At 41.5% G+C, this 25,656-nt stretch overlaps 1 protein-coding gene and 1 pseudogene across 4 annotated transcripts; both read right to left on the bottom strand.

Annotated features, from left to right (window-relative positions):
* Positions 1-1,073, bottom strand: LOC129019598 (prohibitin 1-like; annotated as a pseudogene).
* ZNF607 (zinc finger protein 607) lies at positions 1-25,656 on the bottom strand. Of its 4 annotated transcripts, none has more exons than XM_054462510.2 (5): positions 23,145-25,656; positions 15,488-15,570; positions 13,574-13,700; positions 11,782-11,877; positions 1-3,561 (listed from the first exon to the last, which is right to left on the bottom strand). In XM_054462510.2, the coding sequence occupies exons 2-5, from the start codon at positions 15,494-15,496 to the stop codon at positions 1,706-1,708; spliced, it is 2,088 nt and encodes a 695-aa protein (XP_054318485.2). In that variant the 5' UTR covers positions 15,497-15,570; positions 23,145-25,656; the 3' UTR covers positions 1-1,705. The 4 variants fall into 4 exon arrangements, with proteins under 4 accessions (XP_054318485.2, XP_054318484.2, XP_063513724.1 ...); XM_054462509.2 differs by having other exon boundaries at positions 11,782-11,880; XM_063657654.1 differs by lacking the exon at positions 13,574-13,700.

Consider the following 25,656-nt stretch of genomic DNA (forward strand, 5'->3'; position numbering starts at 1 on the left):
ATATTATTATATACAGAAGCTAATGTTTATTGAACGTAACAGTATATTTCATGTAGTTTCCCGTAATTTTTTCATGTACTAACTCATGTAATTCTTTTTTTGTTTTTTAGAGATCTGAAGTGATTTTACCTTTACTTCCTTCACTTTAAGCCAATCATGAAATTTCAGTGATTTCTGGGGTGAGGGCGAAGGAAGGTGGTGTTACGAATCATCCGGGCTGTGGCCCAGTTGCCTCACGGAGGTGCAGGTAGGCTGGGCCCTCACTAGGGCAGCTGGAGGAGCATGGACTGCCCCGCCGGCAGGCAGGTGATGTTCCGAGAGCATGAGAGCTGGTATGCAATGTCTTCCGCAGCTTCCAGCTTGCACAGCTCGCTCTGGCCGTCCCCTGCAGTGGCCGAGTTGGCAAATCAGCTCAGCTGCCTTGGAGTCACCCTCAGCAGAGATGATGCCGCCTTTTTCTGCTGCTCAGCCTTTTCCACCACAAATCTGGCGCTCTCTGCTTCCTGGGAGGCCACCTGTTTGGCTTCCACCACTTCTGTTAACTCCTTCAAGGTCAGATGTGTCAAAGACACATCATCCAGAATGAACCCAAAGGTGGCTGCTCACTCCATAAGGTCGTTGCTCACCTGGCTGGAGACCAGCTCCCTCTGGGTGATTAGTTCTCCAGCATCAAAGCGAGCCACCAGTGACTTGAGGATCTCCGTGGTGATGAACAGCAGCACACACTCATCACAGTCCTCTCCAATGCCAGTGAAGATGCGAGGAAGCTGGCTAGTGACGGGCCAGAAGAGGATGCACAGTGTGATGTTGACATTCTGTAAATCTTTGCTACCAGTGATGACCGGCGCATTACGTGGTTGAGAACAGCAGTCAAAGACAATTGGTTTTCGTACCCATAGGATGAGAAAGTGAGTCCCTTCCCCTACCACAATGTTCTGTACTCCACGGAATCGGTCAAAGATGGCAGTTCTGTGCCCAGCATCCACATTACTTAAGGCAGAGTTCACCATGCCTCCTGCAACAGCTAAGGCCAGGCCAAACTTGCCGATGGACTCAAACACTTTGGCAGCCATGTTTTCTTCTGCGGGATCCTCTCACACCTGCTTCCACTCTGACCTCCACATCTAACTCATGTAATTCTAACAGCACTATACTGTAGGTACTACTATCATCATTTATATATGATCCCCAGAAGGGATAAATATCTTCCCCAATATCATCCCAGCTATAGGAAGCGGATGTTGATCATGAGCATTAAATATGCAGAGTAGCTAAATAGCCTTTCCCATCAGCGCTTATATTGACAGAGCTTTCCTGTGTAATGGCTTTTCCCACGTTTAACAATAAATGATTGTTGCTGGAAGATGTTTACATGCAAGTATAAAGAATGGTTTCCTACGTTCTCTGTTTTCCTCTACTATGAATATTTTGGCAATCCAAAACTAGAGGAATATCAGAAAAGTTTTATGTTATTAAAAAAATACATTATAAATTCTCTGAATCTGAGTTAACACAGGTCATACCAAAGAAACTGCATATATTATTTACATTTTGAAAAGTTCACACCAATACAAATTGATGCCTAATAAAAACTGAACTGTATCTCAAAGCCATTCCACATTGTCTTCGTTCAAATTGTTCAGTGGGATAAATCCATTGACACAATGTGCTTTCTTTACTACCTGTATATGCCACAATTTCTCTATCAAACATGAATTCTCTGATGTACTTCAAGGATGGATCTAAGCCTAAAGGACCTTCTGCATTTGTTACATTTAAAGGGTTTCTCACCAGTATGAACTCTATGATGTATACTAAGTTCATGGCTACTATTAAAAGCTTTCCCACACTCTTCACACATATAGGGATTTCTATCAGCATGAACGCTTTCATGTCTAACAAGATATGAGGCACAGTGAAATGCCTTCCCACATCTTTTACATTCATAGGGTTTATCACCGGTATGAATTCTCTCATGAATAATAAGATGTGAAGCATGACTAAAAGTTTCCCCACATTCTTTACATTCATAGGACTTTTCACCAGCATGAGTTCGGTCATGATATATGAGGCTTGTGGCATGACGAAAGGCCTTGCCACATTCCTTACATTCGTAGGGTTTCTCAGCACTATGAATATTCTGATGGGCTTTAAGTACAGAAATGAACTTAAAAGACTTCCCGCATTGGTTGCATTCAAAGGGTTTCTTACCACTGTGAATACTCAGATGCTGAGTAAGTTGTGCAGATACACTAAAGGCCTTCCCACATTCCTTACATTCATAAGGTTTCTCACCAGTATGAACTCTGCGATGTATAGTGAGTTTATGGCGATAACTAAAACCCTTCCCACACTCTTGACATACATAGGGTTTCTCTCCCGTATGAATTCTCTCATGTATAACAAGATATGAGGCACAACGAAAGGACTTCCCGCATTCTTTACATTCAAAGGGTTTGTAACCAGTGTGAATTCTGTTATGATGGGCAAGGTGTGCACGCTGACTGAAGGCCTTCCCACATTCCTTACATTTGTAGGGTTTCTCACCGGTATGAATATTTTGATGTATTTTAAGGGATGAATTGAGCCTAAAGGACTTCCCACATTTGTTACATTCATAGGGTTTCTTACCACTATGAATACCCTGATGTCGAGTAAGTCGTCCATGCACACTAAAGGCTTTCCCACATTCCTCACACTTATAAGGTTTCTCAACACTTTCAAATGTATGAGGTGCAGTAAGTTGATGGCCACTACTAAAAGCCTCCCCATTTTCTTTACATTCATAAGGTTTCTCCCCTGAATAAATTCTCTGATGCATGGTAAGTTGATACCTACATGTAAAGCCCTTCCCACATTCCTTGCATTCATAGGGTTTTTCTCCAGTATGAATTCTTTTATGACCCACAAGGTGGGCAAACTGACGAAAGGCCTTTCCACATTCCTTACATTCATGTGGCTTCTCTCCAGTATGAATACTCTGATGTACTTTAAGGCCTGCTTTGAGCCTAAAGGACTTCCCACATTTGTTACATTCAAAGGGCTTCTCACCAGTGTGAATACTCTGATGTCGACTAAGTCGTCCATACACACTAAAGGCCTTGCCACATTCCTTACATTCGTAGGGTTTCTCACCATAATGAAATCTATGATGTACAGTAAGTTGACGGCTAGTCCTAAAAGCTTCCCCACACTCTTTACATTCATAGGGTTTCTCAACATGAACCTTCCCATGTTGAGCAAGGTTTGCAGGATAACTGAAGACCTTCCCACATTCTTCACATTCATAAGGTTTCTCACGAGCATGAATTTTCTGATGCTTTCTAAGGTCTGTAAGATGGCTAAATGCCTTCCCAAACTCTTCACATTGATCAGGTTCCTCACTAGTATGAATTGTTTGATGTACCATGAGTTCTGTAAGATGACTAAAGGACTTCTGACACTCTTTACACTCATATGGTTTCTGTCCATTATGAATTCTCTGATGGAGAGTAACAGATGAGTGTTTCCTATAAAGCTGCATTTTCCCATCGCTGATTATTTCACATCTTGAATCCAAATCTAGAAGACATAAAATAAAAACATTTTGTTTATTGGATGAGAAAATGTCAATGTATTGTAGAATTAAGAGAAATTCTCACCTATTACAGATACTAACTTGAAAATACAGTTATAAAATATAAAAAATGAAAGGAGAGCTCAAAAAATGAGTTTGTGCAGTGGAGTGCAGCCTTACACACACATGCACACATACACAAAGACACACACACACACAGAGGCCTGTTTTGTAGTGTTTGCCAAGATCTCTAGTGTAAATACTTCCACTGAGGGCAATTTCAAGCTGTCAATTTAATGCAGATTTATTAATATACGTGCATAACTGGCTCTAGAATGACAGAACTGACCAGCTGTACCACACCCCCTGTATATAAATTTATATCCTATGCTAAGAAAACAGGCAAGTATCGATATGGAAATAGAAGAGTAAAATGGAAGAATTCCAGCAGATTGAACATCTGTAGGACCAGAAGTAATAAGAAAATGTCAGGGTAAGATAACTAAATAAAAACTCAGTATATTATTTAATATATAGAGAAAAGTAGTATATATGGTCATGCATAGAAAGGAATAAACTACAGTTGTGGGAACACCCATATTTCAGGGAAGATTGTCATTGAAGAATGATCAGGTTTACAGCATATGTCGATGTGATATACATGGAAATTATAACATAAAGGGTAAGCAAATCACGATGGAGAAAATGGGTACACATCATAATCATGGGCATTCAGTATCAGCAGGCAGGGAGTTCAGGGCGAATATTTATCTCAATAAAAAGGAAAGAAAATAAGTAAAAGATCACTACCCAACATTTAGGAATTTAAGAGCAAGGTACAGGAAAGCAGGAAAATAAAGATAAAAGCAGAATGTGATGGGTTAGGAAATAGAATAGTGTCAACACCTAAATCAAAGACATGGTGTTTACAAAAATCACTGGGTGAAATATGAGCTAAAGCAACCAAAAAAGAATAAAAAATAAAAATAAGAAACAAGGGAAAATAAGAAACAGAGATTGTATTTAAATTGCAAGAGTATATATACATATTTTGAAAGTATTAAAAACAATGAATGATTTTGCAGGAATATTCTTCAAAGGTGACCCTAAAAGTGAAAAGTCTAAATAGTCAATTGTCATAGATGAAATACAAAAAGCTGCTAAAAATACAGTTATAATGAGCACATTTTACCACCTATCTTATAATTTCTCAATATCTAAATTTTAAAAATATGCACATAAGATATTCCAGAGCAACAATTCAGGAAGGGAACAGGTAACATGAACCTGAAAATAAAATAAAAAAAAGAAAGGAAGTCTTCAAAGACTTAGAGTTGTGAGTAAACAAAACAATAAAAATAGTAGTGTTGAATATGAATTCTAAATTTCTCTTCAAAGAATTAATGTATCAGTATGTTCAATCTTTGCCTTCTACATTTAAACTTAACTTCCTCTAAAGCAACCTTTTTCGATTACCTACTCCACCCTAAATCATTCTGATCACCTGCTCCACCCTAACTCATTCCAGTTACCTACTACCTGCTCTGCCCTGACTCCCGGCAAAGCACTCATCCTGTCATTCTCTTTAAATTAGCCAATCAGAATTAATTTAGCCTGTGCGGTCTAACCCTAGCCAATAGGGGAATGACACAGCAGCAGGGGGACACACGCATCAGGGATAAGAACCCCTTCCCCTCCCTGGTCCAAATATGTGCCCACCATTGCTCCATCAGTGAGAGCGTACCCTTCTATACAAGTACCTTACCTTGCTGAGAATTTAAAAAAAAGAAAATTTTATATTTGAGTGCTATTTCTTTTGCAGCATCGAAACTTTATTTATAACAGTAGCATACAAAGGCTTGGAGCCAGGCTCAATGGCTAATGCCTGTCATGCTAGCTAATATGAGTGCAACATCAGAACATTAAGACAAAGCTTAGAAAAACACACTGGAAATGATGGACAACATAGGAGATACAACCATGAGGGGGGAGACAGAAAAGGATGAAAATGCAAATTATACAAATGAAACATATAATCACTAAGAGTCAGTAAACTTGATTGATCAATAGAAATTATTCAACTTGAAATGGAGTGAGAAAAATGGTTTAAAAAATTTTAGCCGGGTGTGAATCCCAGCACTTTGGGAGGCTGAGGCGGGTGGATCACCTGATGTCAGGAGTTTGAGACCAGCCTGGCCAACATAGTGAAATCCTGTCTCTACTAAAAATACAAAAAATTAGCTGGGCATGGGGGCAGGCACCTGTAATCCCAGATACTCGGCAGGCTGAGGCAAGGAAATCACTTGAACCTGGGAGGCAGAGGTTGCAGTGAGCAGAGATTGCACCATTGCACTCCAGCCTGGGCAACAACAGCGAAACTCCATCTCAAAAAAAAAAAAAAAAAAAAGAAACAAGAAAAAATTTGTAAACAGCTGTGGGAATAAATCAAAAGATATGATTGAAATTATAAACTAAAAAACAAAGATTTTGGCAGGAAAAATATCTCCGGAAATAGCAATTGAAAACATCTCAAATTTAGTGAAAGAAATAAATTTGTAGAATTAAGATGCTCATTTAATGCCAAGTAAGATATGTTACATTTACTGATAAAAGCAAATTAAAATAGTTTGTTGCCATCAGACTTACTATACAAAAAATGCTAACAAGTTATTTAGGCCCAAAGAAAATAATATCAGAGAAATCTGAATCTGAATCAGAATATAAGAAATCTGAATATAAGAATCTGAATATAAGAATCTTATATTCTGAATCTGAATATAAGAATCTGCATCTGAATCTGAATCAGAATATAAGAAATCTGAATCGGAATCAGAATATAAGAAAAGCATCACAAAAGATGATGTAAATACATAAAATAATTTTTGGCTCCTTAAGTTCTTTAATATGACTGTTAAAAGTAAAACTAATAACACTGCCTAGTGAGGTTTACAACATATGAAGATGTGATATACATGGAAATTATAACATGAAGGGTAAGGTGGATATAAACCTATAAAAATACAAGGTTTATACATTTGTTGAGAAGGAACACCTCTAGCTGGTGAAACGTGATGTATATTGTGTACTATAATACCTATAACACTCCCTAAAATAAATTACTCAAGGAGATACAACCCAAAAGTCAACAGGTAAATTTATTTATTTACTTTTATTTTTATTTTTTTTGAGACGGAGTTTTGCTCTTGTTGCCCAGGCTGGAGTGCAATGGTGCGATCTCGGCTCACTGCAACCTCCGCCTCCCAGGTTCAAGCAATTCTCCTGCCTCAGCCCGTCAAGTAGCTGGAATTACAGGAATGCACCACCACGCCTGGCTAATTTTGTATTTTTAGTAGAGACGGGGTTTCTCCATGTTGAGGCTGGTCTCGAACTCCTAACCTCAGGTGATCCGCTCGCCTCGGCCTCCCAGAGTGATGGGATTACAGGCGTGAGCTACCATGCCCTGGCAACAGGTAAATTTAAATAAATAGAAAAAAAATTGAAATAATCAAAATTACAAAAGGAATGGACAGAGAAACTAAATAGAGAAAAAAAGTAAAGTAGCAGACCTAAATGTAATCATGTTAATAATTACATAAAATGTTTAGGGTCAAAACACTTTAATTAAAAGGCAAAGATTAACATAGTGAATGACCCATCACCTCACACCCATCAGGATGGCTACTGGTAAAAACAAAAACAAAAACAAACGGAAAATAACTAATGTTGAAGAGGATGCAGAGAAATTGGAACCCTTATGCACTATGTAATGGCTACAAGGAACATACTTTAAAGACACAAAATATTAAAAGTAAAAGGATGGAATCAATATAACAAGCCAAAAAAATGGTGGGCTATATTAATATCAGACAACATAGATTTCAGGACAAAGAAAAACAGGAGGACTCAAGAAGGTGCATGTCATAACATAAAAGGGATCAGTCTATCAAGAAAACATAAAAATCCCAAACACGCACCTGATAACAGACTCTCAAAGTACATAAAACAAAAACTGATTGAAATGCAATGAAAAATAGGTAAGTTAAAACATAACTGGAAATTGGCCAGGCGTGGTGGCTCACACCTGTAATCCCAACACTTTGGGAGGCCGAGGTGGGCAGATCACGAGGTCAGGAGATTGAGACCAGCCTGGCCAACATAGTGAAACCCCATCTTTAATAAAAATACAAAAATTAGCTGGGTGTGGTGGTGCGCATCTGTAGTCCCAGCTACTCGGAGGCTGAAGCAGGAGAATCACTTGAACACCGAAGGCGGAGGTTGCAGTGGGCCGAGACCACGCCATTGCACTCTAGCCTGGGTGACAGAGTGAGACTCCATCTGAAAAAATAAAATAAAGAAAAAAATATATAACTGGAAATGGAAATATTTTTCTAGAAACAATTCCCAGAACAAGTACACAAAAACACGGTAAAAATATACAAGATTTGCACAGTATTAACCAAGAAACTACATGACATATTCACAGAACATTCCACCCAACACCAACATATACAATATTCTCAAGCACATGTGGAATATTTGCCAAGAGGGCCCATACAGTACATAAAACAAATCTCAATTATTATTTAAAATGATTCAAGTCATAAAAAGCATGTTCTCTGATCATAATGGCACTAATTATAAATCACTAACCAACACTGAAACATCCTTAACTGTTTGGAAAACAAACCAACATACTTCTAAATAAACCACAGGTCAAAGAAGAAATCAAGAAGGAAATTAGAAAGCAATCTGAACTGAATCAAAATGGAAACACAATGTATCAACTTTTATGGAATACTAACTAATAAAGAACTACCTAGGGGAAATTTACAACACTAACACCTATGTTAGCATAAAAAAACAACAAAAAAAGACCTCAGTTGGCCGGGTGCGGTGGCTAACGCCGCCTGTAAGCCGCCTGTAAGCCGCCTGTAATCCCAGCACCGGGAGGCCGAGCGGGCGGATCACGAGGTCAGGAGATAGAGACCATCCTGGCTAACACGGTGAAAACCCGTCTCTACTAAAAGTACAAAAAATTAGCCGGGCGTGGTGGCAGGCGCCTGTAGTCCCAGCTATTCAAGAGGCTGAGGCAGGAGAATGGCGTGAACCCAGAAGGCGGAGCTTGCAGTGAGCCGAGATTGCGCCACTACACTCCAGCCTGGGCAACAGAGCAAGACTCTGTCTTAAAAACAAACAAACAAACAAAACAAAACAAAACTCAGTCTTCGCCTTAACAGAAAAAGAGGAGCAAATCAAACCCAAAGCAAGAAGAATAAAAATAATAATCATCAGAAAAAATAATAAAATAGAAAACTGAAAATCAATAGAGAAAAAAATCAATGAAACCAAAAGCCGACTCTTTGAAAAGATCAATGAAATTGATAAACCTCCACCCAAAGAGAAGAAAAGGGAGAGAAGGCATAAATGACCCATTTCAGGAATAAAAAAGGGATGATCACTATAAATCATAAAGTATTATGAACAACCCCATGCCAATCAATTTGACAACTTGGATGAAATGAACAAATTCCTTGAAAGAAGCAGACCACCAAAGCTTGACCAAGAAGTAGATAAAGCAACGAACACTACCATCCAGTAAATAATTTAAGCTGGTCAGGCCCTTCAGAAAACAGTTTGCCAGGGCCAGGCATGGTGGCTCACGCCCCAGCACTTTGGGAGGCTGAGGCAGGCAGATCATCTGAGGTCAGGCGTTTGAAACCAGCCTGGCCAACATGGTGAGACCCTGTCTCTACTAAAAATACAAAAGTTAGCCAGGCAGATCATCTGAGGTCAGGCGTTTGAAACCAGCCTGGCCAACATGGTGAGACCCTGTCTCTACTAAAAATACAAAAGTTAGCCAGGCATCGTGGCAGGTGCTTATAGTCTCAGCCGCTCAGGAGGCTGAGGCAGGAGACTCACTTGAACTTGGGAGGTGGAAGTTACAGTGAGCTGCAATCGTGCCACTGCACTCCAGCCTGGGCAAGAGAGGAAGTCTCTGTCTCCAAAAAAAAAAAAAAAAAAAAAACTTAGATGAATGTTCAACTTCCAAGAAAAATACAAACCACCAATTTTTACTTAAGAAGAAATTGAAAATCTGAAAAAGAAAAAAATCTATATTTCTTTCTCTTCCTCTCTTTCTCTCCCCCACCCCTGCTCCCTTCTCTCTCTTTCTCTCTCTTTTGTTCTCATAAAGTGATTAAATCAATAACCCAAACACTTCCTATAAAAACAGGTTGATGCCAGGCATGGTGGCTTACATCTGTAATCCCAGCACTTTGGGAGGCCGAGGTGGGCAGATCACCCGAGGTCAGGAATTTGAGACCAGCCAGGCCAACATGGTGAAACCCTGTCTCTACTAAAAATACAAAAATTAGCTGGGCAGCACACCCATAGTTCCAGCTGCTCGAGAGGCGGAGGCAGGAGAATTGCTTGAACCCAGGAGGTGGAGGTTGCAGTGAGCCAAAATGTCGCCACTTTTCTCCAGCGTGGGCAACAGAGCAAGACTCTGTCTCGAAAGATGGAAAGGAAAGGAGAGGAAAGGGGAGGAGAGGAGAAAGGAGGGGAAAAAGGAAAGGAAAGGAAAGGAGGGGGAAAGGGGAAGGGGGAAGGGAAAAAGAAAAGAAAAGAAAGAAGAAAGAAATAGCTGGACATGTGTCCTGTAATAGGAACTGAGGTGAATACACCTTCAGTGCAAAGTTTGAGGTTTGTCTGCGTAGGAGTTAGGCCGTGTTCATTGTGTGCTGTAGCTGTGTTTGTGTTGCAGCTTCAATTCTTCCAGTCTTTATTTATGTCTTCTCTTTTGTCTTTGGGTTTCCCTAGCAATTCTTTCTTAAATGGAGACATGTCTTGCAGGTCTCTCAGTTGGAATCCACAATTTTTACTCTGTAGCTCTGTTGATGAGGAGGCAAGGTATTGCAGAGGGGACGCTTTCTGTAATCTTATGATTAGCACTCTCTTCCCCACCGTGGCCAGACGGCTTGGGTTGTAACCTTGACGAGAATTTCTTAATTTTTTTTTTTTGAGACAGGGTCCCATTCTGTCACCCAGGTTGGAGTGTGGTATTGTGATCTCAGCTCACTGCAACCTCTGCCTCCAAGGCTCAAGCGATCCTCCCACCTTAGCCTCCCAAGTAACTGGGATTATAGGCAGTGCCACCACACCTAGCTAATTTTTCATATTTAGGTTGGAGTGTGGTGTTGTGATCTCAGCTCACTGCAACCTCTGCCTCCAAGGCTCAAGTGATCCTCCCACCTTAGCCTCCCAAGTAACTGGGATTATAGGCACTGCCACCACACCTAGTTAATTTTTCATAGTTTTTGTAGAGACGGGGTTACGCCATGTTGGCCAGAGTGGTCTTGACCTCCTGTCTTCAAGTGATCTGCCCGCCTCGGCCTACCAAAGTGCTGGGATTACAGGTGTGAGCCACTGAGCCCAGCCAAAATTCACTTTTCTTGATATACAGTTCTATGAGATTTGGAAAATGCATATGGTTGTTCATAACCACAATGAGGATATAGAACAGGCCGGGCGAGATGGCTCACACTTGTAATCCTGGCACTTTGGGAGGCTGAGATGGGTGGATCACTTGAGCCCAGAAGTTCAAGACCAGCCTGGGCAACACAGTGAGACCCTGTCTCTACAAAAATACAAAAATTAGCTGGGTGTAGTGGTGCACACTTGTGGTCCCAGATACTTCAGAGGATAAGACTGTGCCACTGCACTCCTGCTCTGGGTGACAGAGTGAGACCTTATCTCAAAAACAAAAAAAAGGTTGGGCAGGGGGATATAGAACAATTCTGGGCCAGGCATGGTGGTTCACACCTATAATCCCAGCACTTTGAGAGTCTGAGGCAGGAGGAACACTTGAGCCCAGGAGTTTGACAACAGCCTGGGCAATGTAGGGAGAACTCATCTCTAAAGAAAAAAAAATTAGCCAGGTGTGGTGGTATGCACTTGGGGTCCCAGCTACTGTGGTGGATCACCTCAGGTGATCTGCCCACCTCGGCCTCCCAAAGTGCTGGGATTACAAGCGTGAGCCACCGCGCTGGGCCTTCACTGGCTATTTCATGCTGAGATACCCATTTCTTCTCCACATCAGAAGCCTCCTCGCTGAGAAGGGAACTTTATGACCAGTGTTTCAAGGATGCGTTTACCAAATGAGATGACCACTTCCACGAGGGCTATTTACATACAAAAATGGCTGCCCCTCCCTGAATTGCTCTTACCTGTACACTCTCCTCTTGTTTCTTCCCTCACAATCATCCATGGCTCTTTTCCTTGCTCCAATAAGGTGATTAAATCTGGCTTAGATTTGGAATGTCCTGCTTACAAAGAAAAGAAGTGCCACAAAATATGGAAATCAACTTTGAAGGTCAAATTTAAAATTACAATTGCAATAAATGAAAGGTCAAAGTGATACTGAATAAGAATTTAGAGAAGAGGGAGGGAAATAAAGAAAAAGATCACCCAGGGAGAGTCAATGTTTTTGTTTGCTGGTTTTCAAAAAAAATTTTTTTTTTTTTTGCGATGGAGTCTGGCTCTGTCACCCAGGCTGGAGTGCAATGGCGCCATTTCGGCACACCGCAACCTCTGACTCCCAGGTTAAAGTGATTCTCCTGCCTCAGTCTCCTGAGTAGCTAGGATTATAGGCGTGCACCACCACGCCTGGCTAATTTTTGTATTTTTAGTAGAAATGGGGTTTCACCATGTTGGCCAGGCTGGTCTCGAACTCCTGACCTTGTGATCTGCTCATCTGGGCCTCCCAAAGCACTGGGATTACAGGCGTGAGCCACCGTGCCCAGTCTCAAAAGAAATTTAAACTTATATGTCCTCTAACTGTAGAAAGCAAGCATAAATTGGTTGAAAACACACACTCTAAAGCCTGGGATTGGCTGGGTGTGGTGGCTCACGCCTGTAACCCCAGCACTTTGGGAGGCCGATGTGGACGGATCACCTGAGGTCAGGAGTTGGAGACCAGCCTGGCCAATATGGCAAAACCCTGTCTGTACTAAAAATATAAAAATTATCTGTAGGTGTGGTGGTAGTGCCTCTAATCCCAGCTACTAAGGAGGGTGAGGCAGGAGAATCACTTTAACCCGGGAGGCGGAGGTTGCAGTGAGCTAGGATCGCACCACAGCACTCCAGCCTGGGTGACAGAAGACTCCGTCTTAAAAAAAAAAAAAAAGCCTGGGATCAATTCCTGACTCTGTCACCTTCCAGCTGTGTGTGACCTTGGGCAAGTTACTTACACTGCTGCTCAGTATTCTCACTTATAAAATTGGGAAAATAATAAAGCTGTTGAGAGTATTAAATTACTTGATATATGAGTAAAGTAATTAGAAAAATGTCAGTGTGGAAATCACAATGCTAGCTGTTCACATTACGCTACTGCAATTATTTTACTAAGAGTATACAAGAAGAGATATCTATAGCATATTCATCCCATTTTACATGTGATTTTCATGGATTATAAGCTTCAACCGTAAATCAAATGAATTCTGTCTCAGGAAATGGACTGCTTTCTCCTCAATTTTAAGTAAGTTTCATTTATCCAATCCACCACTCTATGCCTATATGAACAGTCTATCTCTTTCTATAACAATGGCAATTCAGCACCCTCTTTCAAACTAATATCTCTGCAAATGGATCAGATAATAAAATGGAGCACTATAGCAATTCTGTGCACAAAATAAATAAGAAACCTGAATGCCCTGACAATGGTTCTACAATGAACACCAGAAAATTCAAAGCTAAACCACTGGTTCAACCCACTTACTGGGTTAAAGAGACAAATAAAATAAGTATCAGAGGAAGGTGTGAATGTCACTGAAAGAGAAGATGAAAGTGTTGAAAGGACATGCCATTACTGACTCAAAGCTGAAACCACCTCAATAGAAATAGAGAAAATAAATTTAGTTTCTTAAAAGGCAGCCCTGAAAATCATAACAGAAAAAGAATGTATCCTACAATACAGATGATTCTAAATTATTCTAAATCATTCCAGGTCGATAAACATACCCAATAAGACTAAGTTATCGTAGTTCTCCATCATCACCTCCTGGTACAAGGTCTTCTGAACCAGGTTGAGATATTCCCACTCCTGATGAGAGAAGTCTATGGCCACATCCCTGAATGTTATTGATCCCTGAAACAGCAAACCCATGTATTACTGGGGAAGTTACAAAATGGAGTGGAGGGGCCGGGCGCTGTGGCTCACGCCTGTAATCCCAGCACATTGGGAGGCCGAGGCGGGCGGATCATGAGGTCAAGAGATGAAGACCATCATGGCCAACATGGTGAAACCCCGTCTCTACTAAAATACGAAAAATTAGCTGGGTGTGGTGGCGCATGCCTGCACTCCCAGCTACTTGGGAGGCTGAGATGGGGGAATCACTTAAACCTGGGAGGCGGAGGTTGCAGTGAGCCGAGATCGCGCCACTGCACTCCAGCCTGGGCGACAGAGTGAGACTCCCTCTCAAAAAAATTAAAAGAAAATGGAGTGGATGGCCGGGTGCGGTGGCTCACGCCTGTAATTCCAGAACTTTGGGAGGCCGAGGCGGGCAGATTACCTGAGGTCGGGAGTTCAAGACCAGCCTGACCAAGATGGAGAAACCCTGTCTCTACTGAAAAAACCACAAAATTAGCCGGCGTGGTGGCACATGCCTGTAATCCCAGCTACTCAGGAGGCTGAGGCACGAGAATCGCTTGAGCCTAGGAGGCAGAGGTTACGGTGACCTGAGAATGCTCCATTGCACTCCAGCCTGGGCAACAAGAGCGAAACTCCATCTCAAAAAAAAAAAAGAAAAGAAAAACAAAAATGGAGTGGAGGAGGTGAAGGACTGCATTGCAGCAGAAGAGCAATATAACCAGCACACAGACCAGAAATCTATGCTATCAGGGAGGGGAATGAAGCAGAATTTATACATATTTTCGAAGAAGCTTGAAACACAAACGAAACTTTCTGCCTGTTCTGGGACACTTCTTAGGTATCTGACCTTTTTGAAAATGACAAAATAATAATGTATTTCTATTAAACTAAATCATTATTATGCACATAATGCCCTGGTGGTGCCTGCCTCATAACTTCTCAATCAATGCGTGTTAACTGAGGAATATTTTGACTTGGAAAAGAATTTAAACCTTTAATCAAGAGATGTTTTATGCAAAATATGGTACAGATTCTCAATTTTAGAAAACTAGGTTTCCTGTGATCTCGTGGTGCAACAATAGCACATCTGACTCACGCATCTGACTCCAGAAAACTAGGTTTCCTTAAAATTAATAATTTCTTCAAGCATCAAGTACTTCATTACATTAAATCTTACCATAAGCATTTTTGTTTGTTTTGACAAAGGATTTTATCATGACATCATTATTTTATGGTATTTGTTTTTCAGGACTTTCTATCCAAATCCACGACTTCTGTGTTTACAAGTTCCAATCCAATAGACTAATTCACACGAAACATGAGATTTTACCCTACCTGAAGATTTAGATCCTTCAATGCCAATTTCCACCTTATCTAGCTGAAAAATTCAGATGTCTGGAAAATTTCAAAGACTTCCCATGGATGGTCAAATGGAACTGTTGTCTCAATCACAACAAATGACAAAACCAACCTGAAATGCATATTATCTATACTCAAAGAACTTGACTCCTTTCCTCTGTATCACTGCCCAAAATAGAAGAATGGGCACCTAGAGGACATTGAGTAATGTGGTCAATAACAACATGAATGCTGGTGAATTTGCAGTGGCCACCTAGTGAGGATGCTGGGCGATGTGGTACATATTTTACAGGAAGAATGAGAACTGGAGATTAGGTTAACTGAGCACCGTCTCACGAAGGTAACTTCAGGAAAAATGATGAAAAGACATACATGACCTAAAAAATCACACACAAACCTCAACATGGCGAGAAATATCAACTTACACAGGCCATGGTTTGAGACTGGCAAGAGTTGATCAGTCCTCAGCGTTTCTCTACCAGAAGAGCAAAGTCAAAAGAACCAAGACCTGAAAGAAGAGAAGACCTTGAGACCAGCTGTGCTTTAGTGGTCCCCATAGGACTCAAGGTAATAGTACTGTTTTCCTCTTCCATTCCAAGTTACAAACTACCTCCTCTCACATACAATTTGGGAAGATTAAGATTCCGGATAAACCCATTTCCTCCCCCACTACCCAAGGGCCTTACCTACAGAGTCATACATTAGAAACATACTGTCATGGAAACCAGACCCAGATAATTCAGTAGGAAATTTTCTGGCCAATGTACGATGTTGGTGAGGCAGACGGGGACCTCAGATTAGGCAGCCCTGTCCTGCTTTGAGCAGAACTACCTCTTTCCATTCCCTCCTTTAAGGGTAAAAACAGGGAACATCATCCATACCAGAACCTCTTTTTAGTCTTGAAATTGGGGAAATTGGTCAAGATATTGGAGACAGATGGCGAGTGTTCAGCATTCTAAGTCTAGCAAAGCTTCCTAGTTAAATATATAACAGACTATCATTGTCCTAGAATACAAAGTAGTCATTAAATGTGAAATTGAGAAAAATTCAAGGACATGAAAAATATCAGAAACAATGTCAACAGAAAGATCAGACTGACCAATACATTTATTTTTGTAAAATATATAAATACATATCCATCAATACAGAGAGAAAGGCTGGCAGACAGATAATCATAAAATAGGCAAGGTGGCATGCACCTGTAGTCCCAGCTACCCAGGAGGCTGAGGCGAGAGGATCACTTGAGCCCAGGAGTTCAAGGTTGCAGTGAGCCATGATTGTGCTACTGAACTCCAGCCTGGGTGACAGAGCAAGACTCTGTCTCCAAGAAACAAAAAAGTGCTTATAGTCATAGTGCTTATATCTCACCATGTATTCCATTTTGGCTGAATACATGAAACAACTAAATAAAACTAAAGGAAAAGTAAATAAACCTTTGCTTAGCAACTTCCCATAATCAGAGTTTGATAAATAGCATTCCCTATACTTTTGTGTGGCTCTTGATTTTTTCATTATTAATACTTCCTTCACGATTATTGTAAGCACGGACATATTAACTTGAAATGTGTATGTGTTTCCAATTTGTTAAGGTGGGAATTTCAACAAAATTATTTTTTCTCTAAATTTAAAATCGTCTTACTGAATGGCTTATCTTCTGTGGGTTCCTTTGGGTCCCCAAACCTAAATTCACTTCATCACCGGTTCTCAGATATGTTAGAATTGTGTCTCCAACAACATGGGGAACTGTCCCTGAGTAATCTCCTCTGTGAATGGATGATGGTCTCAATACAGCATTATTTCAGGTCTTCTTAACAGAAGGGTTTATTTCGTTCCTAAATCTGGCAGGTAGGTCAGGATATCCTCTAGATAGCTGCTGAATTTCCTCATGCAATTAATTTTGCTTTCTATCTAGTATCCTTACAGTGAAAACTACAAGGTTTAAAAGATGTAGTATAAAACCTGTTTATCACCATACATAGCCCATAGACTCAGTGTAATTTGTTCATAGCCTGACTATTGCTATAGTCAGACTGATGTCTCTGTTATGTGACATCACCAAGTAGTTCACCTGAATCTCTCCAAACAGACTCTATCACACACTGCCTTAAACTTCCTCCTATTCAGATTTGACTTTCCTTCATAGATTGTAAAAGTATTTCAAAGGAAGCAACTCATCTTTTCAGTGATTGTCCCATTTCAAATACTGCAATTTTCAGGTGTGGCGTAGTAGAAGCATTTAATAAAAGTCTGATTTTTTTTTTTTTTTTTTTTTTTTAGACAAAGTTTTACTCTTTTGCCCAGGCTGGAGTGCAGTGGCATGATCTTGGCTCACTGCAACCTCCGCCTTCCGGTTTCAAGCGGTTCTCCTGCTTCAGCCTCCCAAGTAGCTAGCTGGGATTACAGGCACCTGCCACCATACCCACCTAATTTTTGTATTTTTAGTAGAGATGGGGTTATCACTATGTTGGCCAGGCTGGTCTCAAACTCCTGACCTCGTGATCTGCCAGCCTCAGCCTCCCACAGTGCTGGGATTACAGGCGTGAACCACCACGCCCGGCCCAAAAGTCTGATTTTTTTACCACAAAATTCACAGGTACACTTGTAGGAATTTTTAAAAAGGAAGTAACGATAGAAGTACACAACCAATATGTACAATACATTCATCAAAGATAATTTTTGATTATCGAAATTAAAAACACAAATATTAAAAGCACAATAGGGAGTAGGTTAAACATATTATTCTCCGGACTATGGTAACATCCTATGCCATGATTACTAAGATTGATCTTAAATCATATAATCAAAGGAAAATAGTACCAAGGATGAGTTAGTAAATAAGACAGGTTTAAAAACGTATGCACCCGGTCGGGCGCAGTGGCTCATGCCTGTAATCCCAGCACTTTGGGAGGCCGAGGAGGGCGGATCACGAGGTCAGGAGATCCAGACCATCCTGGCTAACACAGTAAAACCCCGTCTCTACTAAAGATACAAAAAAATTGGCTAAGCGTGGTGGCGGGTGCCTGTAGTCCCAGCCACTTGGGACGCTGGGGCAGGAGAATGGCGTGAACCCGGGAGGCGGAGCTTGCAGTGAGCCAAGATCGCGCCACTGCACTCCAGAGCAAGACTCCGTCTCAAAACAACAACAACAACAACAACAGCAGCAGCAGCAACAACAAACATATGCACCCTGTCTCCAGTAAAAATAATTTTAAAAAAAATTAGCTGGGCATGGTGGCGGGTGCCTGTAATCCCAGCTACTTGGGAGGCTGAGGCACCAGATTCGCTTGAACCAGGAGACCGCGGCTGCAGTCAGCCAAGATCATGCCACTGCACTCCAGCCTGGACAGCAGAGTGAGACCCCATCTCAAAAAAAAAAAAAAAAAAAAGTATGCAAAAATTAGTTACGTGGTATCCTGCTGAAATTAAGAAGACAGGCTGTCTTCTCACTCTCAAAAGTGATACTGAGTTTTGCCTTATGAGAGATGCTAACGTATCAGTGCCTGTCTCCCCATCGGCAAATAAGGGATAGGAATATATCCTACTTAACGAGACAGTTCTGAAGATTAATCAAGATGATCTATAAAACACTAAAAAAGTAAAATATGATAGCTACTGTAATAACATTATCATCAAATGTTAAAAGATAAAAAATACCACATGCTCATTAATCCATTATTATAAAAGGAACTTAATTCTGTTGCTTCCTGTTTTTCTTTCTTTCTTTTTTTGAAATGGAGTCGCGCTCTGTCGCCCAGGCTGGAGTGCAGTGGCACAATCTTGGCTCACTGCAACCTCCACCTCCCAGGTTCAAGCTATTCTCCTGCCTCAGCTCTCCGAGTAGCTGGAACTACAGGCGTGTGCCACCATGCCCAGCTAATTTTTTGTACTTTTAGAAGAGATGGGGTTTCACTATGTTGACCAGGCTGGTCTAGAACTCCTGACTTAGTGATCTGCCTACCTCAGCCTCCCAAAGTGCTGGGATTACAGGCATGAGCCACTGCACCCAGCCACTTCCTGTTTCTTAAAGTTTGTGCTTCATGGGCTTTCTCCTACTCATAATTCCGAATTTACAAATTTCATGGCCCACCTTTAAGAAAATACAAGTCTTCTTTAAAAAAAAAAATTAGGTTTTTTTGGCTGGGTGTGGTGGCTCACGCCTGTAATCTCAGCACTACGGGAGGCTGAGGCGGGCGGATAATCTGAGGTCAGGAGTTCAAGACCAGCCTGACCAACGTGGTAAAACCCCATCTCTACTAAAAATACAGAATTAGCTGGCCATGGTGATGCATGCCTGTAATCCCAGCTACTCAGGAGGCTGAGGCATGAGAATCGCTGAACCCAGGAGGCGGAGGTTGCAGTGAGCTGAGATCGTGCCATTGCACTCCAGCCTGGGCCACAGAATGAAACTCCATCTAAAAAAAAAAAAGATGACCAGATAAGTAAGGAGAAAATGCCCCTTTCCTTACTCCCCAGCAGGTACAGAAAACAAGGAAGATACTACTCAGCCTCACATACATTCAAAGAACTGGATCTAATAAAGTGCTAGGTCAAGAATATTAAGGAGAGTGAATCTTATTTTCCTGCCAAATACAAACATTTATGTGAGTATTTGTAAATATCACAATACCTATTTGTTATTATTACTGAACTATCTTTGGAAATATTACCATACTTGCAAGACATCTGGAAATCATAGATTACCATGCTTTTCTCTGCAGTAACTTTGCATTTCTAAATTACTAATTCTGAGAGGATGTCTTCATCATTTGTGCCCTGTTAAGTTTTAAATCCCATTTTTAATACCTAAAAGGTGTAAAAACTTGGATTGTTTTTCACCTCTGAAGGAGGTCCCTCTCCTCTTAAAATGCAGAGATATATGAAAGCCCATGTCAAAAGACCTAGTTGCAACACATTGACTTACAGATCTGATGGGCTTTGTGATTCATGAAAGGGGTAGCCTCCATTGTACAAAATAGCATAAGAGCTCCTACTGAGCAATGGAGAAACAGTGGATTTTGTAAGGTGGAAACAAATAACAGAACTATAGAAAAAAAAATTGATTGGTGACCATCAGGCTACTTCAGTTTACTTTTTTCTGCAAGGGTTAAGCAGAGGTCATTTCCTCATTATGCTGACTCGGGTAGACTGGAGTCTCCTGTTTTCAGGAAAAACTGATCTGTTTGGCACTCTACCTGCTCCCTTAAAGTTTCAGTTTTGTAATGTGGCTTTTAGCATGAGTGACTTCATTTTGGTTTAGTCTGGTCTGTTGGAGCCTAGTGCAGAAGCTCAGTCCAAAGTAACGGTGTCTCATCATACTGGTTTTATACCCATGGTTGGGTTAGATTCCTTTTTCTAACTAAAAGTTGGAGTCTGTCTATTTCATTAATTCTCTTCTGTAAAGACAAAACCACACACAAGTGCTCACGCATGAAAACTGAAAACATATACACCCAAATTTGTAAAGTGATTATCTCTGGGCAGGGAGGTTTGGGTAATTCTAAATTTCTTCTTCGAAACTATCTTAGGGAATGAAATTTTTGTGATGAACCTGCCTTAATTCCATCATCATAAATATAACTTCAAGATATTTCAAAGTAGTAATAAACTATTTCGAAAAGTATCCTTATGGGGAGAGGGTACATGTGTCATTAAAAGAAATCTAAATATTAGGCCTAGAATGAAAAATCAGCATGACTAAAACATGTAACTCTTTGTCTTCTTGAACAGCCTTTAGCTGTGTTTCTTCTACATAACTAGAAACAATTCACTGTAAAGATTCTTTCCTTAATGGACAGAGAAATGGCTTCTGCAAATTTAATGGGAACAGGTACACAAAATAGGTCCAATAATTTGGGGCACACATTATATACTCAGTAAATGTGGCCACAACCCTTTCATTCTTCTCTGAAAAACCAATTAAATAATCATTTTGGATACAATCCTTGCAAAAGTTTTTGCAAAATTCCATTTGTTTAATTTTAATTTTTATTTTTTTGAGACGGAGTCTTGCGCTGTCGCCCAGGCTGGCGTGCAGTGGCTCGATCTCGGCTCACTGCAAGCTCCGCCTTCCAGGTTCTCGCCATTCTCCTGCCTCAATCTCCCAAGTAGCTGGGACTACAGGCGCCCACCACCACGCCCGGCTAATTTTTTGTATTTTTAGTAGAGACGGGTTTTCACCTTGTTAGCCAGGATGGTCTCGATCTCCTGACCTCATGATCTGCCCGCCTCGGCCTCCAAAGTGCTGGGATTACAGGCGTAAGCCACTGTGCCGGGCCCAAAATTCCATTTTTAAAAAATGAGCTGCGGCCGGGTGTGGTGGCTCACGCCTGTAATCCCAACACTTTGGGAGGCCGAGGTGGGTGGATCACCTGAGGTTGGGAGTTCAAGACCAGCCTGACCCACATGGAGAAACCCCGTCTCTACTAAAAATACAAAAAAAAAAAAATAGCCGGGCATGGTGGCCCATGCTTGTAATCTCAGCTACTCAGGAGGCTGAGGCAGGAGAATAGCTTGAACCCGGGAGGCGGAGGTTGCAGTGAGCAGAGATCGCACCATTGCACTCCGGCCTGGGCAACAAGAGCGAAACTCCGTCTCAAAAAAAAAAAAAAAAAAAAAAAAAAAGAAAGAAAAAGAGCTGCATGTATAGTTTGAGAACTGTGATCCACCACTATAACTCTAAATAGTGTTAAACATTAGATCACAGCTATTTATCCTGTGACAGATTCTTTACAAACATAAATCTTATTATCTGTATAATATCCAATCCCTTGGACGTTGTATAATTTTCTTAACCATTCCCATAATCTCGATCATTAGTTTTCTGCAAAACCATTCAAAGGTATAAAACCCTTTGATTCCAGATCTAAAACCTGAGTCTAAATAATTTGGATTATGGACATCCTAGAAAAATGCAAATTAACAAACATGTACAGGAATTCTTTATAGAATTTCAGGGGGTTTGTGATGTCCCTTATGCCCATAAGGGCATTGGTCTACAGACAGTACACCAATGACCGAGAATTCCTATTTTGGAAAACTTAAATTCTGGCTCACTTCCTTCACATCACGGCTAAGTTCATATTCTTGTTGCTTTTGATCTACAGAAATCCAAAACGGAATATCCAAAATTGCCTCATAATACTTAGCGCTTATGTTTCCCCCCTCCAAGGCTGCAGGCGCGTGATTTCATACACACAACCAGAAGGAAGTATGTTGGATGGAACCTGCAATCATCCTTCACTGCAGGTTCTTGGGGTCAGAATTCAAGGCCGTGTTTGTTAAACAGGTAAATGAAACTCCAAGAACCGGGAGGTGGGGGCGGAGTAACAACCCTTTTCAGGAGGGAATCCTACACTTGAAACTGACAAACCCTGCCAGACCAAACTTTAGTCAGGCTATTACACCTTCAGCTAGGCCCATCTGTACACTTCACTGTAAAATCTGGCTACAGCAAAGAACTATTCTAAGTCAGTTTAGCAAGACCCTTTCGCCTCCGTATCTTCATCCTCCACCGTCCCCCAGGTGATAAAGTCTTATCACCCAGGTCTCTCTCTCCAGAAATAATCCTGTTAGGTGCGTTTAGTCAGAATCTTCCTTAACCCAGACATTTCCTCTTAGTAATTTCTCATCCAGTGATCCCTAACCTTCTTGGCTATAAATTCCCACTTGTTCATGCTGAATTCGGAGTTGAGCCCAATGTCTGTTACCCACTGCAAAATCTCACAGCCGGGATCCCAATACCTACCACTATGGTCCTGAATAAAGGCTTCTTTGCATGCTTTAACAAGTGTCACTGAATACTTCTTTATTTAACAGAATCTATCACATCTGTCTTAAAGGCAAATTACTCTTCTAAGCTTCCCATCCTATCTGTTTCTTCTCACTGGAAATCTTCATCTAAGACTCAGTATCTGATTTCCCACTGGGACCATTTCTCTGTTGTAGTCGTACTAGGCTGAGGAAGGCACAGGAAGCAGCAGGGAACCTGGAGCCAAGGGTCAATAGACCCCACAGAACCCAGCGAAGCACGCTTTGCAAAGGACACACACGGCATGTACAGGTCACACAAGGTCGACTACGCACCCCTCACAGACCCACAACTGCACCCACGTCACACAGGCAAGCCGGTCCTGTCGCCGCTGCGCGGTCTCTCAGGCTCCCCGCCTGTCTCCTAGAGACGGGCTCCTCCTCCGCAGCTCCAGCACCCTAGGGCCAGAGGAGGCGGGAGACTCGCCCGGCCTGCCTGGGAGCCTCCGCGCTCTGAGCGCCTCCTGCAGCGCCACTCTCACCGCCACGCAGGGTACCACGCGGACGGCGGGCTGGGGCTGCAGAGGCTCCCGCAGTGACCTCCGCCGCCTTCTTCAGGTGGAACCAAAAGGTCCCGGAACCGGAGCCAGGGGTCCAAGTTTTCTCCGTTGCCTGTGGAATATGTAGTCCAAGCCAGAACAGTCAGGACCGCAGGTACTGGTGAGAAATGGAGTCCAGAATCCTAAAAAACCTACGAGAAATACGGCGGCGACCACTGGGACCGCACCTCCCACCCACGGCCGGAGCCCCGGAGACTTCTGGGAGTGGCCGCCTTGCCTATGAGTGCGCATGCGCACATCGGCCACTACTGGGCCCGTGGCCTAAGGCCTAGGGTGGAGTTAGTGCGTTCTCAGGGCCAGTAGGAGGCGAGTCTGAGTAGAAACTGATCCAGGTAGCCTCGGAAGGGATCACCTGCTGGATGGGTGTGAGCTCCTCAGGGTGGGGCGCCAAAACCTTCATGGCCCCTGAGGTAGCGCCGGCCTCCTTGGTAACACATGGAACCCGGACTTTTAATACCACCCGACAGGCCCAGCTTGTCTCGTCAAGCGCTAGGTAAATGGACTCACGTCCTATATGAGGGTTTGAAGTTCCATCACATTCTTCAATACATGACATTATGTTCTTCATCTTTGGACACGAATATATTTGACTAAAAATTTGACTCAAAAATCATCTGAAGAAATAACTGCTAAATAGTTTTATTATTTTTGTTCTGGAATAGGCTTCTTAAAGATAAAATAAGAAATTTAAAAAATTTTTTTGATCCTTCATGTAATACTTTGTAAATCTTGATAGTTATTTATAAGCATCCAAAATTTCCAAATGGTAAAAAATGAATAAGAAAAATTTTTAGGTAAGTAAATTTGGGGGAAATATTTACAACAGCTAAAACGGACAAATATTTAATAGTCCGAATTTCCTGTTTCTTTGGCTTAATAAAATATTGATGAATACAGGCTGGGCACGGTGGCTCACGCCCTTAATCCCAGCATTTTCGGAGGCCAAGGCAGGAGGATCAGTTGAGGCCAGAAGTTCAAGACCAGCCTAAGAAACATAGCGAGACACCCCTCTCCTCCCAAACTCTACCAAAAACGAAAGTTAGCCTGGTGTAGTGGCACACACCTGTGGGCCCAGCTATTCCAAAGGCAAAGGTAGGAGGATCAGTTGAGCCCGGGAGTTCAGGCTTCAGTGAGGTAAGATGGTGTCACTGCACTCCAGCCTGAGCAACAGAGCAAGACCTTGTCTCAAAAAATAAATAGGTAAAATTAATTTAAACATAAAAAGTATTTGTCTATACCCTAAGAGGAAAAGGAACAAAAACTAAAAATTCACCATTCAAAAATACAAATAGTCAAGGAAAAAAAAAACTATTAAAGTTACAATCGAAGAACTTATTGATCACTTATTTCTTCTCTTAATTAGTTCTTGGATTTGTTGCTCCTGAATCTCCTGAGTAATCCCTCAGAAATACCACATATAGATCAATGGATTAAATTGACTCCACATATTTTCTTTTTCTTTTTTCTTTTTTTGAGACGGAGTTTTGCTCTGGTTGCCCAGGCTGGAGTGCAATGGCATAATCTTGGCTCACTGCAACCTCCACCTCCCAGGTTCAAGCGATTTTCCTGCCTCAGCCTCCTGAGTAGCTGGAATTACAGGTATGCACCACCATGCCCAGCTAATTTTGTATTTTTAGTAGAGACAGGGTTTTACCATGTTGGTCAGGCTGGTCTCGAACTCCCGACCTCAGATGATCCGCCCGCCTCGCCCTCCCAAAGTGCTGGGATTATAGGCATGAGCTACTGCGCCCGGCTCCACATATTATTTTCAGCAAGGATACCAAGGCATTTTAAGGAAGGGAAGAGTAGTCTTTTCAACAAAGACTGGAACTAGAGATGCACATAGAAAAGAATGAATTGAGTTCCCTGCCTCTCACCATATACAAAATCAACTCAAAATGGATCAAACACCTAAGTGTAAGACTTAAAACAGTAAAACATTTAGAAGGAAATGTAGGCATAAATCTTCTGGACTCTATAGTCAGCAATTGTTTCTTAACTGTGACATCAGAATCACAAGCAACAACATCAAAAAAGGAAATTGGACATAAATTGTAAAACATTGTGCTTCAAAACGCACCAAGAATGTGAGAAGCTACCCAAAGAATGAGAAAAATTGTTTGTAAACTAGGTATCCAATAAGGGGTTTGTATCTAGAATATATAAAGAAGTCTTGCAACTCAATAATAAAAAGCCCAACAAAAATGGGCAAAGTAACTGAATAAGTA

This window comes from Pongo pygmaeus, chromosome 20, assembly GCF_028885625.2.
Source record: "Pongo pygmaeus isolate AG05252 chromosome 20, NHGRI_mPonPyg2-v2.0_pri, whole genome shotgun sequence".
In the NCBI taxonomy this organism is placed as follows: Eukaryota; Metazoa; Chordata; class Mammalia; order Primates; family Hominidae; genus Pongo; species Pongo pygmaeus.